Source organism: Galleria mellonella, unplaced genomic scaffold (assembly GCF_026898425.1).
Source record: "Galleria mellonella isolate WM207_F2 unplaced genomic scaffold, CSIRO_AGI_GalMel_v1 utg36, whole genome shotgun sequence".
Taxonomy (NCBI): domain Eukaryota; kingdom Metazoa; phylum Arthropoda; class Insecta; order Lepidoptera; family Pyralidae; genus Galleria; species Galleria mellonella.
The window spans coordinates 626660-647630 of NW_026442086.1; the positions used below are offsets into that span (position 1 = coordinate 626660).

Sequence of the window (20971 nt, forward strand, 5' to 3'; positions counted from 1 at the left end):
TGGGACGCGCGATGGACCGCCCAATATGAAGTGATTGGGGGTTAGGGCGCTGTCGTCGTCTGCCGATGTTGACACGTGGGTTAGCGGTCGACTATTGAGGGTGTGCTCGACCTCGACCAGCAGAGTGTGGAGGACCTCTTCCTTGGGGGCCCGCTCGTTCAACGTAGCGGCTAGTGCGGTCTTCACGCTACGCACCAGCCGTTCCCACGCACCTCCCATGAAGGGTGCGCTCGGGGGAATGTAGCGCCACCGGATGAAATGAACTGATGACTCTTCTTGGATGGCTTCCTCGGCTGCTTTCTTCAGTTCGACGTCAGCACCTTTGAGGTTGGTGCCTTGGTCGGACCATAATTCTGTGGGACACCCTCTGCGGCTTATGAAGCGCCGCAGGGCCATTATGGCGGAGTCCGTGCTGAGGCTGCCGGCGATTTCTAGGTGGACTGCGCGCGTCGTTAGGCAGGTGAAGAGCACTCCGTATCGTTTCTGGTGAGTGCGGCCCACTGTCACGGTCATAGGCCCGAAGTAGTCTAGGCCGGTGAACGTGAACGGTCGTTGATGATGCGCCAGCCTGCTCTGTGGATGGTTGCCCGTTGACGGCTGCGCCGGTCTTGCTCTTCGTAGGCGGCACAGCTGACACCTCTTCAGTTCACTGCGGACGGCGTGTCGTAGGCGCAACACCCACAAGTGTTGTCGCACCTCGTTCGTGGTGATCTCGAAGCCGCCGTGGTGAAGTTTCCGATGCACCCATGCGATGTATAGGCGCACCCAGGTGTGGTTTCCGTCGACGATGGGGGTTCTCGTTGCTCGGCTGACAAATCGGCGGCGGCTGCTATTCTCGATCGAAGTCGCAGAATGTCGTCGTTGTCTATGACGACTGACAGCTGTATGAGTCGACTGGATGACGGCAGCTGTTTCCCTTGTTTCAATACTGCGATTTCGTCGCCGAACGCCTCTTGTTGTATCGCGCGAATCCATAGCCGTCGCGCGCGATCTAGGTAGTGTGTGTCTATGGGGATGAAACACACAGATGGACTATTGCTGTTCTTGATTTTCATCTTCGTCTTCTCTCTATCGACTTTCTTCGTGCGGGTCCAAGTGGGGTCGGCGCTCTCTTTCTTCTTGTTTCCTCTTTCGGATGGCGGTGCAGCGTTGACTGGTCGGTCGCAGGAGGTCGATGAACTGCAACACCCGTGCTGAACTGCGAACAAGTTTCAACCAATTAGAAAAACGTGACGGATCGGGTAATGCTATAGACAACTGCGTCGCGTTCTGTAGCTTGTGTACGCGTTCTTCTCCCGTTTCCGCTTGACTATCGTCGCTTGAACTATCTTCACGCGGCCACTGTTCTTCGTTTTTGTCGAATTTCCTTTCGACCAGTTGGAGACGTCGCATTGCCGATTCATAGTTGTCCGGCGGCACAGGGTCGTCCTTCTTCCACAGTAACCCCGTCTCGTATCCTCCCGCCGGTAACGGACGAGTTTTTTCTTCTAAAATGCGTAGGGCGCGACGTTCCTCTTCATTGTAAGACCTCTTCGGTGCGATCCCCAGCGATTCGAGCGCGAAATGTTGCTTCATCATTTCTTCCATCGATTGTTCCTCTTCATGTGTCGTCACTATGTGGCTGATTCTGTGCACCTGCTGTCTTGTCCTGCCGCGACTCGTACCGTGCAGTACCCATCCCAGATCGGTGAGTGATGCGACCGGCTGCGTGTCGGATCCTCTTCTGACTTCGTGGGCCAGCAGTAGGTGCCAGTTGTCTTGCCCCAACAGTACCGTCGGTTTGCCCTCTTCGTAGACCAACTCCCTCTCTATGTCTCGTAGATGTGGACAGCCCTTGATGACGCTGCGCGGTACCGACTGCGGTGATAACTGCAGTCTGTCCATCGTCCGTGCCCCCACTGTGTATTCTTGTGAATTCCGCCCGCGGATCTTGAAGTGAACACGCGTCGATTGAGCTGCGTTGATCCGTGCCCCGGCCACACCTTCCATGTAGAATGGTGCGGGGGGACCCGTAGCACCGATTCGCTCCGCCACCGTCGTCTCGATGATGGTGCAAGTCGACCCGTCGTCCAGTAGCGCGTAGGTGTCGCACGTTCCCGTGGGACCGGTGACTCGTATCGGCAGGATCTTCAGGAACGCGATCTTGTCGTTTTCCCTTGCCGATGCGGTGACTGCGGCGGACTTGTCCTCGACGACGTGTGTTGTTACTTCATTCTCCGGCTGTTGTCGCGTGGTGTGCAGCAGAGGGTGATGAGTCTGCGTGCACTCATCTACTCCACATCTCTTGCTCTTGCAGGCGTGGCGAAATCTTCTCACTTTGAGGCAACGGAAACACAGCCTATGAGTCTTCGCTAACTCCCATCTCGCCGATGTGTCTGCTTCCTTCATCGTCTTGCAGTCCGATGGAGCGTGTCCCTCTCGTCGACACATCGGGCACGGTGGTGTAGCGGGTTTCTCCTGCGTCGTGTATGTCTTCGCCGTCTTCCTAGGAGCGGACTCCCGCCGGTCTTCGGACGGTATCTCCTCGGCGGGGGCGAAGTTTCCACATCGTGCGGCGGTCCTTTGCAGGAACTGAGAGAGTGTTATGAGGTCCGGTTGTCCCTCCGGTTGGTCGTTGGCGAAATCGTAGTACTTGAAGCGTAGTACCGACGGCATCTTCTCTGTGACGTTTCTCACTATTTCTTCGTTGTATAGGTAGTGACTCTTGTTCAGCGCTCGTATCGTGGCGACGACGTTCTGCACCTTGCTTGCGAAGAGGCAGACGTCTCTTGCGTTGTCCGAGAGTCGTGGTAGCGCGCGGAGTTTGTTCAGTTCGGCTGTGACGAGTGCTCCAGGGCGGCCGAACCTCGCGGCTAACATCTTCATTACTTCTTCTGCGGTCGTAGACCCGACGAATAGGGAGCGTGCCGCGTCCTTTGCGGCCCCCTTCAAACTTCTGCGCAGTCTTGCTAGGTTCTCTTGTTCTGTGAGTTGACTTGCGCTCTCTTCATAGGCCATCTTCCATGGTAACCACTCGCTCGACGATCCATTGAAGACTGGCAACTCGGTGACTCTTGACGCTGTGGAGGGCAGTATGTTGCGAGCGGCCATCTGCATGGCGATCGCAAACTCATTACAATCGATGCCCACCTTCAGCACCGGTTCTTCTTCTTCATCGACTGCATCGCTGCTGCTATCGTAGGCATGGCGGCATGTGGGTCAACGTGGCGTGCGTGGTCCCGGTGAAGTGTGTCGCTGCTCGGCTGTGGCGGCGGCGCTCTCGAATCCTCTTCAACGGGTCTCGATGGGACGAACCCCTGACGCTTGCCGGTGACTTCTTCTATCTCTGGTACATGCGGCTCCATCGTGAGTGCCAGCGTGCTTCGATGAACCCAATCCGACGTTCGTTCTCTTCTGACGGTAGCGTCGTCGTCTTCTATTTCCTCGTCGTCCTCTGATTCGGCTTCCAGGGCGGCGACACGTGCAGCAGCCAATTCCACCTCCTTTCGAAGTAGCTCCTCCCGTGCCTTGGCCAGAGCCTTCTTCTTCTGTGAGGCCGTGGTGCGAACCGTGCGTGCCGTGCCGTGCTTCGGTTCCTTCTTCCTTGCTGTCTCCTCTGTCGTTCCTGTGGCTTCGGTAGTCTCCGTGGCTCCTGTGGTCGTCGTATCGCCGGACGTGTTCGTAGTCGATGTGGTGGCGGCGGTAGACGACGTGGCAGCGACAGATGACATTCTGACAGCCGCAGACGACGTGGTGGCAGCAACGGACGGCGTGGCAGCGACGGACAGCGTTCCGGCGGCCGTAGTCGACGTGGTGGCGGCGGACGTTGTGGCTTCGGTGACGGCGATTTTTTGTTGCGACGACTTCATGTTTCTCGTAGTCGGCATTTCAGCGATCCGGCTTCAGAATGGTCTTCCTCCAGCGATCCGGCTTCTCGATGTACCAACGGTGTTCCTCCAGCAATCCGGCTTCTCGAAGGACCACGATGTGCGATGTGGACTGCCGTTCGGTGAGCGTGGACTGTAGGGGCGTTGGTTCAGGCTGGAGTGAAACACAGGGATTACTATTCTGAAGCCTCCGGTACCGTCTGAAGAGAGTATTTTTTCTTCTTGTCCTATTTCTTCTCGAGTGTAGTGCGTCGCTGCCCGGAAGCGAATGCCGCTCGACGAGAGGCGGCCTATCTTTATACCCGCCCGCTCGCATGATAACGTTTCCAACTCGCGTTAGCGAATCTGCGCGAGCGGGACGGGGCGAGAAAGAACGAGACGCGTGTCTCTTCAGATCGGTACTCTATAGCGTTTATTTATTGCAATTTACAATTTCTTAATTCTATTTATTGTTACAATTTCTATTTCTATTCGTAGGTAATAATGACAACACACAAAGAAATACTTTATTTAACTTACACTATCTTAAATCTATGTAAAATCTATATAAAATAACAGAAAACAGAAACGATTAACTAGGGACTTAACAACTATAAATTACGATTACATATATACAAATAATGTCGCGAACAGTTATATTAATAAAGGGCCGTGTTACCGCGTGATCTCGGCATGGAATAAGCCACCCCTTCCTTTCCCGTGGGTGTTGTAAGAAACGACTAAGGGAGGGTGAAGGATAGGCAGCAGCGTCCTTCTTAAAACATCTCCATAGCCTAACTGCGGTTGCCAATCCGCTTGTCAAGCGTGGCAAATACTGGCAAAACCCTCCAAGGGGAAAATTTATGTTCAACAGTGGACAGTTAAAGGCTGATATGATTGATAAAGGCACATGATATTCTACAGTTGTATTCTTGTTACGGTAAGATAAAACCCTAACATATTTGTCAAATACACAGTAGATATTTTCGAGATCTACAATCACGAAATTAAATTACGAAGATAGGTACACTATAATATAATGTAATGCGTGTAAGCAGTCGAATATTCGTTTAATAAGAAAATAATAACAACTTGATTGATAATAAAAAAGTTTTTACTATTTGACATTACTTAGAAATTAATGTATGCAAATAGATACAATTCCAACACTAACATTTTATTATTTAATGACAGTGTACATTACATGTATGTTGTAGATTATTACTATAATAACAACGTACTAAACTATTTTAACGTAAACATAACACTTGTATATATTATGTTTATTTCAGTCCTCGACTCCTCGTGTTAAAATCCATAGATCTATAATGTAAAGTTTAGAATGTTTACGTTATGGTCGGCAACGCATACATTGTAACTCTTAGTGTTTCATTCAATGGGATAAGGCATTCCATTTGTTTGTTTGCTACTATTTTTGAAACAATTTCTTTCGATTTTTTTTTTCTCAATTTTCACTACTAATATTTGTAATTAGAAAATTAACTTTATATAAAATCAACATTCTATATGTAGCACTAAAAATTTCGCTGAGCTAATATTGTATTTAATGAAAGCTTGAGCCTTGTTGTCTGAGATACATGTTTTATAACATAGTTCAGACACAGATGTTTAAGCTGATCCAAATGTACAAATGAATTTTCATACTTTTACTATAATTTCCAGTGTTGACTTTGTTACAATCATGGTTATGCAATAAAATTATTATTAAACAAATTATAAATACACTTAGTTACATAAAATAATTTTATATACTTTATCTGAAACTTATTCTTGACATAATGACTCCTATAAATTGCAGTAATGTAATAGTATTTAAATGGTGAAGTAATATGAATTGTCATAATATGAAGATTTTCTTGTTTCAATAGAACTTAGAAAAAGGGAACCAAATTTTATATATTCCTTATTACACTTGTAAAAAACTTCTAATATCTGAAAAAGATGAAAGAAATTTTCTTGAAATTATTACAAAATCATCTTCTAAACGAAATTTGTTTCTTTTAGAAATTTTCTTTTAATTGTACTATTATTGAACACCAACAGACTGTCTTTGTTCGGTTCAATTATTCGATTATTTATATTTTCAGGAAGTGTATTGAAACAAACCATATATTTATTATTGTATTGAACGTTATCTCCCAAAAAACGTTGATGTATCTTATATGTTGTTATTCTGATGTTGGCTTATATTGTGTATATGTTTCAGTCATAAAATCAATTGTAATCAACAACCAATAATCGTAAACGTGTTCGTGCATTTTGATTCCCTTTAGCTTTTCCATTAAATCCCTCTACTTATAAAATCTAACATCAAAGGCTATATTTGAAATATACATACATCTGTTGCTTCATCTACTTTCGTAAACCGTCTTTTCTATAAAATCAGTGTTTCTTGAAAATAACATTTTATACCAATATTGAAGGGATGAGATCATAACTGAATATAGTGAAATCAGGAGAAATCTTAGTTACTAGGCAGTTTCTTACAATGTAAGTATTTGAGTTCTGACTTGGATGGAGTGAAAATTATTATAAATCCCTCGGAGCCATGGTTGTCACTCCTTGATCTTGAATACGGGTTTTCATAATGTTATTATCTGTTGTAAAATTTACATCTGTTCTAACGATTTATTACGACCCTGTTATTTTTTATATTATTTTACTTCTTCGTTTACCTATTTTCGGGTGTATCATTTAATTAATGAAATATCTTTTTTTAATGTTGCTTTTGTGATAAAGTTTAAATTATGAATGATTATAAAAATTAGACTTGTGATAATATATTTTTTATAATAAAATTAACGGTACTACGATAAGATTTCATGGAAATTATTATTTTGCATTGTAATTAAACATAATAATCATATCTATATATTTGTTTTTTATTTGAAGTGAACCGAGTAGAGGCTCGGTCTAACTGATCTTCCATATTTCTATGGTCGTCAATAATACTGCGGTGTTGTTTAATAATCACTCTCAAAACCCAGTACTAAAAATTAACGATCTTATTAAAAATTATTTTAAATTCACGAACGACAATACACAAATCATGAAATGATATAGTTATTATCCAGGTTGAGCGATTTCCATTTAACCACAAAAGATTAATTTTATGTATTTTTTCTTTCTTTGTTTTCCATTTAAAATCTATCATACATAATATTTCTATATCAGATATTTACAAACAAATATAATTCTATTTTTTATCAAAATTTTATAATACTAAGTATTAAATTCTGAGTTATCGTTACCACTAGGGTACATTTTCAGTAAGTTATATACTGGTGTTTAAAACAAATCTCTTTTAATATCAAAAGAAATATAGCATTGCTACATTTAAATTTTAATACTGAAAGTATTACTCACTCCAGTGGCTCGTTATAAGATGTGCCAAGTGGCCGGAGTGAGATCGCGATATCGGTTGGAGTATGGCGCCGACATCAGATATTCGGTGACTGTCGGTCGTATGTTCGTGGGGCGCTCGCGGTGTATCTCTCCGATCTGACACGATCGACCGTAGCACCCTCGCTCTCGGCCATCGCGATCAAAGCCTGTTGAGAGCTTCCGAAGTACAGTGTGAATATGTTATAGTGGCCCCCTCTCACTCTTGTCTCACTCGCATCTCGCCGAGTAATTTACACACTTTTATCATATTTAGTAGTTTTATGCATTGGTAATGCCACATAACTTACCTAGGCTCTTATCGCTAATCTTTTATTTTATTATTCATTCAATTTGATACGTTACTAATTTACTACAAATATGAATAGGTACATACATTCAGCGCAACTACTTAACGTTCGAGTGTTTGTATTGTAAAGTAAGTCAATCGTACTGTTGACAAATCTCACTTGAGTTAAGACGTTGACATCTTTCATGAACGGTTTCGAATGGGTCGCTCGTTACGAAAAGGAAACGGGTACGATTCTATAACTAAATGTATGCAGACGGCATCTATACTACATGTTGTTACGGTTCGCTTTCCTTATTGTTTGGAAAGTAGCGTTGTGAACGTTTAACTTACATAAATTCATTACTTTCATAAATAAGTGTAGCCTCGTTTGTTATGGTCATTAACGGTGGCCGTGCATTGTAATTTGTCATTGACTAAAGGCTTCAATTAGTCTCCGATGTGAAGATTTATTGAGTGGTCTTGTAATATTATGATGATTTATAAAACGTATCGCCAACGATGATGCAATTTTTCATTATGATATTATCGATATATTCACCGTGAAGTAGAATATTAGCGAGTGTGAGCGTTTATTGCATGACATAATATAAACATTGAAACATATTAGTCTATTATCGTTGAACACACGTCGAAGCAGAATAAATATTGACGGTGGAGTTAGTAGGTACGATTCGATGCGACCGCAACCATAGTCACCCATCGTTTGATTTTTCAGTTGACAACACAAATAGAACGGAAACTCCGGTTGAATGATGGAAGCTTTAGGAAGTTGCGTTATTCTCAGTAGTATCCAAAACAATGTAAACTTTATAACTTAGTACCTACTTATTTTATACAACTGGTTTTATTTATAAGAACGTGTTGTACATTTTATAAAATGAATTCTTATTACGTACTAAAACAAATTCTCTATCAATTTCAACAACATAAACTGTTAATACCTAAAGCTTAATCAAACAAATAAAATAAAAAAATCTGTTTTTTGTAGTTACTTTAAACTTTATAAGGGAAAAAAAACATATACAATGTGAAAGTGTTTTCTCACTTATAAAGATTTTATATGAATATAAATAAGGATCGCTAAAATATTTGATTCTTTTATTAAAAAAATTTGTTAGTGATTTCATAAAATAATATAACTATGTATATTTTTTATTGACTATTCTATTATATTGATAGCTCAATTTGTTTTCTAGTAATATAACATCAGATACCGATAATGATTCTGTATTTTTTCTTAACATACTCTATTCCCTATTATCTATAATCGGCTTTGGTCGCATTTATTAATTAACATTTAACGCATATAATATTTCTCAGTTTTTATTTGTTACTTACTCGTATTTATTTATTTATAGAAAATATTGACCAATAAAATGTGGTACAAAAGGTAGACTTAACACTATAGGAATTCTCTACCAATCAACCTTTAGGATGTGTAAAGATACTTGATGGTGGTTCAAAAAAATAAAATTATTGAAATTTAATATAATAGGGTAAATTACATATATATATATATATATATATATATATATATATATATGGTATATTTGATAAATATTATATTTGTCTAAATCTCTATACTCACACAAACGTCTAAAACAACTTCTCTCTGTATAAATAATAAGAGATATCAACGATCAATTTAAAACATAAAATGTTCGTAATAATCCATGTCGGTTCTGCCCTCGACCACTTTTGTACTCTATTATTAACAATAAATTCGATGGTAGTAAATTAATATAGATGCTATATAGACAATAGCTATAAAAACGGAATCTATTAAAATAGCCCTTAAACTAAACTGACAGTGATATCGACGTGTATGAAAACAGTGTTGTTCACGAGCTCGGCGAGGGGGTGGCACCGCGCACCGCCATGGCAGGTAATCGGTCCCCGACACGCGACGAGAGCCCGACAGACGTTTACAAACATTTCGATTACGTACCTCATAGGTATTTGTTTTCACGCTCTACTATTTTCCCCCCCTATCACTATTACATTGCGATTTGTCATTAGAAAGCTTAATAGTATTTATTTCCCGTGGCTTATTTCAGTCGTATTTGAACTAAGAGAGTTTATCTTTGTATTGATCACTTTTACTCTTAGTACGAGTGTAGTTTTACAGTGATTCATCTCTGTAGAACACTACTAAAAATACTAAACAGAAATGTAACAAAAATATTTTTTACGCTTCATATTTTTTTCATTTCATATTTTTTTTCATTACCAACGATTATACGATACAGACATTCTCGCCCTAATTGTAATTTTGTAATAGTTATATATCTATTTTATACTTATATTGCTTGCTGGCTTTAATTTATTATTATCGTATCATTGTTATAACAGATTCTTTTACTTTACCTGCATATTCATCCAACCTACAGAAAAAGTTCTTTTATTGACAGTTTTTGTTCTGTTTCTTTGAACCTTCCAGTTATTCAAAAATGATTGTGTTTTTAGTTCAATATTTTTTGTTAAAAAGAAAAAACACCCTTCGAGTATTATCCAATGATTGTTTTTGAATAGCATGTGTATCCGGAATGTAATGTGGTTTTGTAAGGAAACGCTTCTGTTAGAATCAAACGCAAAAAAGCAAAAATTAAAAAATCTGTAAAAGTCTTCTCTTTTCTATAAATCTGCCTCATAATTCTTTTGAACTAAATATTAGTATATAAATATGATACTGTAACATAAAATTCTCTACTGTTAAAATAAAAGCGTACCTACTTTATTTGAACAGTAGAATTAACCAATTTCTATTTTAGAAACGGGAAGTGAAATTATGTTTATATTTTGTATCTTAGCTGCATTGCGTGTATTTTCTTTCTTTTATTATTGTGTTACTCGAAAAGTAGTTTGTTGTTTTTTTATTATAACGATCTCAAAAACAACAATCTTTTTATTAAAGCATTATTAATTTGGTATAGGTACATTATTATTTTTAATTTCAATCAAACTCATGACAATATAAATAGTTATTACATAGTAAATTAATATTTGTTATTAAAAGTGCCTATTGACCTTCTGAGTACCTATTATATTCAATTGTTTCCATAATTCCGTATATGAATTTGAAGTACCAACTATTATAAAAATGTTTACATAAGTAATTGTATTATAATAACCAAGTACTGAACGGATGTAAGTAAAATTTCGTTAGTAACATTCAGAAATGATTTTTATTTTTCTCCTACATGTATCGTTTTATCTATGTAGCTTTTCTATTGTTAAGTACCTACAATTAGCAGCTTATCGCTTAGTTACTTATACGTGTTTAAACAAGTCAGCTGTCATTTTACGGAAGTAAATGACACAATTACATGAATGTTTACCGTTTGTAAATAAGTCGTATCTTACACTTGTACTTTTAATTTGAATTTGTATGTATACTGACACATACACTCTTATCATCTATCAACAGACTATAACCCTAGGCAATTAATTGCTCCTACCTCTACTGGGGAGAGTTTGTAGCATAATCTTCCATTAAACATGCACTTCAGTGTACTAATCCTGGGCTCACTAACCGGTGTGGGCTTGTCTGATGACTTAATTAATGACCTGCCGTGTCGCTGTTAATTAAATGGCTCAGGCAAATTGAAGTTCACGCCTGCCTCGCTGTAGGCTTTCAGATTAAAAACAAAATGCAATTGGGTCCCAACCAACTTAGTGCAAAGATTCAAGCGATTAAAGTAAATGATATAGAGCATTAAAATACCCGGACCTACACAAATACAGATTGTTTAATTAAAGAAATTACTGTAACTACTTGTAACATTCTTTGACTCTTAAAAATCTGCGTGATTAATTTGTTATGGGCTTATGAAATCTTACCTGTCATTGATCAAGCTTAAATACTGCGTGACTGGTATTCAATTATTTATTAATTGTTCGCTACTTTAAATTTAATCTAGAACCCCTAATGAGTTTTACTAGAACTAGCACAATTCGTTAGATTCATATATAGTATCGCCCTATTTATCCCAGCAAGTTATTGAAAATATAAAATAAAATATTCGCGTGTGAATTAAAATTAGTCTTTAAGCACACCTGACCACCGTAACTGGTAATTATTTAAAACGTCATAATTAAAGGGGTGAGCGAGGCTATTAGTAATTAAAACAAATGCTACCACTCTATTATTTTTTATTTGCATTGATTAAATAATAGAAACGTACCGGTAAATTGTGTTTGCGACCGCCGCTTGTCGAGGGTAATTGAGCGTGTCCACAACAATTACTATTATCTCGAGTCTTACAAACAGGCCACATCAACAATAACGGCGCACTGTACGTATGTCATGCCTGTTGTGTGCAGTTTTTGGTATATGTATTCTATTTTTAGTTAACCAATTTAAAAATATCAAAAAGAGTCTTTATTTTAGTTTAATGGTACATTCATATTTGAAACAAATATCAGGTTGTAAGGGAAAAATTACAGAATAGTTTTAGAAAAGACCCCAATGTTTTGAAAATCACTTTTTCGCTTAATGAGACAGATCATTGTGAGTGCTACGCGAATTCAAGTAACATATGTAGTTTTTTCGGCTATTTGTGCTAAGTTCCTGATTCAAATCTAGTCTCCAATCCGTCTATATCGACTCTAGAAAATCTAACAGTCTACGAATTTTAATCTAAATCTCGCTCTTCTTCGCAATTGGTATTGATATTTATGTAGACTGTAGAACGCATTTTAACAACTTTATCAATAATTACAATGGTATGCTTATTTTTAATATAAATAAAAAAAAGGTCTAACCATACAGTACTAACAAATAATTTAATTTCAGCTTATTATAAAAACCGATTTCAATCGTGACAGAAATATATCGATACCTAGATAGGTAATTATGTTTACAAAAAAGTTGTTGTAAAAGTGTTACGTTGTTCTCATAACTAATGGTTTGTCAATATAACAAATTACTGTATCGGCGCTTTACTTATTATTCATAATGCCTGTGTTCATGCTGTCACATTAGTGATTAATTCATTGTAAGTGAAGCAATTATAGTAAATGAGCATTGACAGTAGGCTGCCCGCGCGGCGGTCTGTCGAGAAGTAAAGGTACCGTAAGTTAGCGACTACTGGCTCAAGGCACTTTCAGTTATTGACCGATGCTAATTAACGCCGGCTACCTGTAAACGTGTGCGTGTGACGTTATTACGTCGGCATCTTAATTAGCCGTCCCAAATCACGATTTCTTAATTTTGATTTACCTGGCGGTACGATTTCAACGACTAAATAACTAAAAGTAACCGTAGCGATAGTAAACGTGTACATTTATTATCATGGGTAAAAATTTGTAATGTAAAAAAATCTTAAGTGCGCGGCATTTGGCCCATTTTAAATTTGTTATAGAGTACAGTAATTATTATCGAAACTGGCTAAATTTTATTTTACTTTTTAACATATTATATTTACATACATATTTATTCGTAATTATGTATTGTTCTATTATCAAGACCGCTTGTACCTCGGCTTAAGCTGTTAGTCCTAATTGTTATGAACGATGTTTATTAGACATAAACATTTATCAGTGGATCTCAAGACACAATGAATACATACTTATAACATTGTCGGTAAAAATACTAACAGAATATTATTATTCATTTTCCGTTATATCTAAACCTCAACAGAATAAGTTGAAAGCTTATATATAAATAATAACTGTTTTATTTCATATGCCTGCATATAAATTTTAAATACTTAATGTTTATTAACTTTACGATTTCGTCTAAATGTAATTTGCCTTTCCCGCACTAACCGCTATCCCGCCACAGGCAGCAACAATAATGGGTCCAATTTCTGGGAAGATGCGGATTAAATTTTTCTTTGAATTTCCAAGAAATTACTGATAGAAATTTTGATTTCACTTTATTAATTTAAAATAAATAATTGTTGTAAAAACACCGCTGAATTATTTTGTAAATACGACCAAAGATTTGCCTTTCCATTAATTGTATTCACAAAGCAAAAGTTTTATATACGTGTATATGTACTAAGTACATATTATTTTTTGTTTTAAAAATAGGACCATTGTATATCATAAAATAAAGATTCATAAATATTTACGATGCATTGTTGAATAAATTTTACATAACTTCTATGTAGTATCCAATAATAATTTAAATTACAAATAATAAAACTAAACAATACTTACACTAACATACTTGTTTATTACTTTTACATATATTAATTAAAAATATTCAATTTAAATATTTACAAACCGTGTAAATTAACGCCTCCAAGATGCGAAACGCCGTGCGTAGTTTATTTATTATCTATTCGTATATGACCGTGGTCGCGTCAGCACGTGCTACTCGGGGTACGCACGCACGCACGAGCCACTTCACATCCGATGATAACTAATAGTTTCCGTGTTATACACCAGTGTACCCCAAATTTAATACCGATGCTCGCACCAGTCCACCACACCCTCACGTTTTATTAACAAGGGGTGAAGGGTTACGCTTATACCTTTCGATATACTCTTTTGTCTCTTTGGAAGCAGATGTTGTTAACTGTTGTGCCCATTGTGCAAATTTTATACGGAATATATATTTTAAACGTCACTATGATTTTATTCCTATTAATAATATTAGCACGATCCAATGTAAACTAAAGTTGTTAATTTATTATTTAATAAACACGGAAAGTTTAATTACATGGAAAGATATAAAAACTTTACGACATCTTGAAATGTCCCATTTAACGTGAAAATTAGTCAGAGGTGCTGGAATCAGTTTTTATTACGCGATCTTACAAGCGCCGGCATCTGTCGTTTAGTTCAGTTGTCGTGTCGGTGGCGGTGAATATCGCATAATGGTTATGGTAATGGCCCCCCGCTCTCGCCCATCCCTTTGTGTTCCCGGCGCCCCACGCCGTCCGAACTGATGGACGTTGGACATTTTTTTTATTCATCCAAATGTGTGTCAGTAGAACCCTTGTTTGCACTAATTTTGTCAGTGACCAAATGTTATTCATCACTCAAATACCAATATATTCAAACTTTTTTCTGTTCATGCGATATAACTGTTTCTATAAAGCAGTAATAAGTAATGCATCAATGGAAAGTTTATTTAAATATCTATTACTATTATCATTGACTTACATAACGAACGTACAAAGTGATTAATCGACATTCATACTGTTATAATATTTTACTCTAATTAAGAGGATATTCCTGGTTTTTGAAAATTTTTTATACTTATCTAATTCATAATATATTTTGGAAATATTTTAATTATATAATTAGTAATAAAATTATTAATATATTATATATAATATTAATAATATATTTAACATACTTTTAACTATGCTGTCGACAACTGCAGTAATAACTTTATTTTCTTGTTACAAGAGAGTTTAAACTGGTTACTTATTTTCAATGTTATTAAAACATATATAACGCTTATTTGATGAGGGTAAAAACCCCTCTTCATTCATAATTACACAATGCTGTGTCGTCACGTAGAATCCCTCGTTATTATGTGTCGCACGAGTCAGTAAGACGTTTAAATGAAACTCTAGAGCGGAGAATTAATTATGTTAAAGTACCAAAGTCGCAAACACGTATCGCGTTCAAGGAAGCGTCTTTGTCGGAACATACAGAAGAAAGTCCTGCTTCAATTGAACCAATTTATGCGTAAACACTCATTGGTAATTCAAAACAATATAAACTTTTATTTAATCTATCGGTAAACAATAAGATTGTATTTATTATTCGGAGATTGTACTCTTGAATAAAATTAACGAATGGCATAGACTCAATGTACTATTTTAGTGTAGAATATTTCTACATACATAGATACATAGATAGTCACGCCTGCCTCTCATTAGGGTAGGCAGAAACAATGGAACGCCAAATGTTTCGATTCAAACAAACCTCTTTCACTTCTTCCACATTCTTCCATCTTTTCTTACACGTAGAATATTTCTGTATTAAAAAATATATCTGTGTGTATCATTTATGGTTTATAAATATTTCTATACAATTTATATTCTAGAAGATATTAAAGGAAGTACCATTGAATATTAATAATACTCTTCATTGTGCACAGAAAATGATGTAACAAAATCTCCATCTCTTAAAGTCGATCATAGTTTAACTTTAGGCATTTATGCGCTCACATGCGGATGAAACATTTACGCAGGGTGGAATTCGACAAACAGAACGAACACTGTTTGATACTAATATTATATATAAATATGTTTATGCCTGTGTTGTAAAAAATGCTTGTGATTAATTTGTACCTATCAACATGTGTTGTAATATATAGGTCAGATCAAAAAATTCTATATAATAAAAACAAACCTGTGGAAGAGTACATACAAGTATTCTCACTTATATAAATATTTTTATTATTATAAATTTTTTAATCTAACCGACTCCATAAGAGTAAATAATCTGGTTAGAAGTGACACTCATGTACTCTGTTAATGCATAGATGCCGACAAGATATACCTCACCTCCTTCCACTCGAATAAAGTTGTCATTAATTTATACTCATTTAATAAATAGTTTTTGTCATACTTGATTCATGTGTGGCGTAAACCTTGTATAGTGTAAAGTATAAATTTTAGTATTTTTTTGTATAGTTTAGTACAAGTGTAAAGTAGTGCGACCCTCTACAAATGAAGGTAAAAACAATACATAAAATTTAACAATTTATATACGACAAAGATAAATTTTAATAACGTGTTGTATAATCTACTCAATAGTGAAATAAATCAAATAAAAAATAATTACATTTATATTATTCTCATAAAAAAATAGTTAATACAATTTTGCGAAATCTCTTACATTTTTAATTTGATAAAATGAAATAAAAAACCATAAAGCATCATCTAGTAGCGTACGATTACACATGTTCTCTGAATGGCGAGTGAATAATTCAGTCCATAAGGACGAGCAGAGTGACGAATACTGTATTGTTATTAAAGTGGCAGTAACGCCACTTCTAGGATAATAAAAAATAAGAACTACCTAGTTCTTATTCTTATGCTGACACCGAAAAATTTTCCGACTAACTCTTCAGTGGTGTAACCTATCGGCTCATCATCAAATCAGCCCCCCACGTCTGTCACTGATGATGATGATTATATGAACGGATAGACTGATAAATATACGAAAATAAACGAAGCTAAATAAATAGATCTAAATTACATTGGTACCTCATTACTAACGTATCAAGATGTGTCAATAAATTAAAATTAAATGAATTTTACAATGAAATTAATTTTTTTACAATGCATTTAATGTACTTAAAAAGATGATGAATGATATTTTATATCGTATATTAATATTATGGTACCGGAAAGTGTAGCATTTTGGTGAAAAGAGTTACCAGAAATACTTTATATATACATATATATTGATTTTCAAAATTGTACTATCACAAAGGCAATGTAAAGTGTCTATTGCAACTATAGATAAAATAATATATAGTATTGAATAAAGTATTTAATCTAAAATGATATCTAAAAAGAGCTTTACTTAAGGTCGTTTTGAGTACGCGTCCTAAAAAATATTTCTCTATGAACAAATTTCTAAAATAATAATTGAGAATTATGTCTTTATTTTAACTACTTGTACTTATGATCTCTTCAGTACGGAAACCAGTTTTAGTAGTGTTTTTGTAAAGTGACAGATTTTTATCAGAGTCAAATGTTCCGAGAACTACTATGAAATTCCTTAATAAAAATTGTAATATAAAATGTCTTATATTTTCTAAGTTTAACAGAGGTAATCTTGCGTTCACTGTGTACCTACTGCCGACGAGACAGCAAGGTTTACAAGTTCTTTACAGCTTCGTAACATGCAAAGTTCCTTCTAAACGAGAAGCTAGTTAGGTACTTAAAATGTTCTCGCGTCTCGCCTTCATGCATAGTCAGCCAAACGGACGAGACTAAGTATGATTAAGTGAGCCCATAATATCACTAAGTTAGACTTGAAAATTCGTACACTGCGCCACAGGCGAGGAATCCAACTAAGTTAGTAAATGAGTCAAGCCTAGAGGAACTTGCAGTTCATTTGCTTAAATTATCATGTTAGTAAAGAAGACAGTTTCTGAGTTGAGGTTTACAGAGTCGTAAAGTGACTGTGTACGTATTTGTAAATAGTGAATTTCTACGGTATCAGGCAAAACAGTATACTTGTTACTGAATCCAAAAAGAAAAGTTTTGAATTCGACTTTTTTTCTTTTGTGTATATTTTGCGCGATACCTATCGTCGCCTATTAAAATACCAGTCTAAAAAATCTATATGTTATCGATAATATGTTTGATTTGGAGAATTTTTTAATCTTTGGTTACATACTAACTTTGTTAAAATTAAAGTCATATACACTTTTGTAATAAAACCTTAAATTGTAAATATTAATCGGATCATTTGTTAACAGGCTGCTGTAAAATGTGCTTCTTCGCCACGCACTAATGCGCTGTCAACAAAGCCGCGGCTGCCTTTGGCAGCGTTAGCGACTGACACACCGCGCAACCACCCGCCCAACAATGTCAACTCTCATGTAAGTCGACTCTTTGAATGTTGTTTTATCTAACTATATGTCGCAGGTAAAACTGAATACTGAAAATCTCGTCCCATACTTTGGGATATCAGGAAATCACTGAAGATGTGGAATTTTCTAATCTGTTACGTCCTCTTGGTGAAAAAAACTAGAGATATATCAAAATCCATATTACAATACTTATGTTCGGTGGTACGTCGTATCTATACTTGTAATAAATCTGTAGAGAGGTAAATTCTGTACATGAAATATATTTCCAAAATAACTATCAGGGGGTGATTAGTAATCGATACTGATGCCAAAAATGCAATCAGTAAAATTTTTGTCTGTCTGTCTGTATGTTCGTTATAGAAACAAAAACAAATCGATGGATTTTAACGAAACTTGAGGCAATTATTCTTCATACTCCTGGGCAAGTTATAGTATACTTTTCATCACGCTACGATCAATAGGAGCAGAGCAGTGAAGGGAAATGTTGGGAAAACGGGAGAAATTACTATATTTTTAAGCTTCCGTCACGTGTGCAGCCTTATTGGCCAGTTTTTAAAATATAAAAATGTCTACACGTGCGAAGCCGGGACGGACCGCTAGTTCATAATATTTCATTGGATTTCTAATGCAACTTCCAAAAAAAGGAGGTTCTCAATTCAAATATATTTTCTTTCTCTGTGCCTATTGTTATACGATTACTTAGTCAAGTTGAAAACGGTTTTATAAATTCTTTTTACGGTCGATAAAGTTTACTACCATTTTGTGATGATTATAGCTTCAAAAAACTACTTGTTGCGAAGACAAACCTAATTATGAAAATGCGATTCCGTGTACTATATTCAAATATTTTTAACAAGCGTCTCGCCTGCTAATTCGTACGCAGAGATTTAGGTAGTAGGTAAAGTAGGTAAACCAATTAAATTTAACCACTTGGCGTATTAAAACAAAGCATGTACCAGATTTAAATTAAGACCTTTAGGAACACGACTGTAAACTGCATCCAATTTGGAGCAGTCGTTTTTGCGTGATGCCGGCAAACATCCAGACAGGCAGACAAAATTTCTAAAAATTGTTGTTTTGGCTTCGATTGTTCTTATTAAGACCCCTCATATATTTTTTCTTAAATATCTTCCTTGTACAGATATCGTCTAGCTACAATTTAGTATATATCTCCAAAACTTTTCGTTGTTCATCGATATACATTTACATATTTTTTTCTACACAGATAAATGTACTTGTTTAATATCATTTTAATACGTATTAAATATTATACAGTTTAACTCAATTTCAAGTACACCTGATATCTCATGTTATACGAGTCCTATTAAACTAAAAAAATGATGAAAATGATGTGGAGGTTGAGAAATAAGAAATAATCTCACGCGAGTTTAAATACCCTTACAAAAAAAAACTAAATTACAGGTATTTGCGAGTATATTATAAACTGGACCCGTAATTTTAATAGATCGTTCAAACCGTTATCAAGGATCTTATAACCTTAATAAACTCGTATTTATGGCCTTTATTAATCACTGTATGACGTCATAAATATGTTTAGTTTGATATTCTTTTGAATGTATATAAAAACAAATTAGAAATAGAAATTTAGGCAATTCGAGATTCGTCACAACAGTAGCAATTGGCAATGCTCTCAATAAGGGTTACACTACGTAATATATTATTATACTAACTTTTACCCGTGACATCGTCCGTGACGGAGATATATACATTAAACGAGATTAAAACTAACCTATGTTCTTCGTCAAATATATATTAAATACGTAAAGCCAGCTTTGTACGTATTTCAAACTTCATGACGATTCTTTGAGCCTTAAAGCATAAAGAGATAAGAAACAAACAATTTCACTTTTATAATATTACTAAAGATTATTATGTACATTTCAGTCACCATTAGAATAGTAAAATAAAAAACTGAAAACTTGTTTGTTCGTCTTGCATTAAACGTTAATGCGCTCGGTGATCTCACACATCTAAATGCAGCGAATCTAAATCCGTAAGCCATCAGCTTGTGTCTTCCGGGCTCCGCTTTCTCGCATAAAACGTATGCAAACTGCCACTCGGCTTGTCAACGCGCTTCGCCTCATCTCCGAGCTGGCTGTTAAACCAACACGCATGAAATGCTCACTTTGTTTACTTATCTTCCACAGTTTACCAAACCATTAACCGCTATTGAACAACGACGAACAAAAGTTATCCAATCTTTTATTTAAACAAATCTAAAGCTTACACTGTGGAATTCCCTTAATGATTTAGTGGACTTTAGGCGCTTTGTTATGTTTTTATAACGACACAGTTGGTGTTATGAAAATTACTGTAATCATAAAAAAAATAATAAACTACAAAATACAATGATATTACCAAACATAATTATTTTCTCTAATCAATTATCCTTACGAAATAATGTTACGTATAAAATGCCACACTGCGAAAAAAATATTTGCGTAGAAATTTGTGAAAGATTATCACGGCAATTCTCGTTGTGAAATTATTAAACGAGTCGGTCCGTCCGGAGCGGTGATGGCCTGACGTGGCGACGGGCTTAAAGCTCAATATTGCCCCACATGAAAGCTTTATTTGGTTAACGTACCGCCGCCGTCCGCCATTCCACAACCTCCAACATTTATATTTTTAACTCAATGTCATCTCGTTATAATTTAAACCCCTGAACGTTATTATTTACGTATATATTTTTATACTATATTATTAAATATTAGTAACACGTATATTAAGGTATATTAATAGTTATTAGTATGTATATATATATATATAATTATTGTTAATCGTTTTTTAATTATGTAGGGGAAAGTGGGGGAATTGGGAACACTTAACTTCCAACGTCCAAAAATAATAGAAAAAAGTCTTAGATATAGC

At 36.3% G+C, this 20971-nt stretch overlaps 1 protein-coding gene and 1 long non-coding RNA gene across 2 annotated transcripts in view; one reads left to right on the forward strand and one right to left on the reverse strand.

Moving 5' to 3' along the window:
• Positions 1 to 4941: 4941 nt before the first annotated feature.
• Positions 4942 to 6588, reverse strand: LOC128201165 (uncharacterized). Its single transcript, XR_008253096.1, has 2 exons — positions 6339 to 6588; positions 4942 to 5798 (listed from the first exon to the last, which is right to left on the reverse strand). It is a non-coding gene; the product is annotated as an uncharacterized LOC128201165 (long non-coding RNA).
• Positions 6589 to 7251: 663 nt separating this feature from the next.
• Positions 7252 to 20971, forward strand: part of LOC113520763 (atrophin-1-like) — a 72300-nt gene continuing 58580 nt past the window's right edge. The window contains exons 1-3 of the mRNA XM_052897383.1: positions 7252 to 7352; positions 9372 to 9504; positions 17966 to 18088. Of these exons, the coding sequence (XP_052753343.1) occupies positions 7252 to 7352; positions 9372 to 9504; positions 17966 to 18088 (357 nt within the window). The remainder of the gene's footprint in view (positions 7353 to 9371; positions 9505 to 17965; positions 18089 to 20971) is intronic.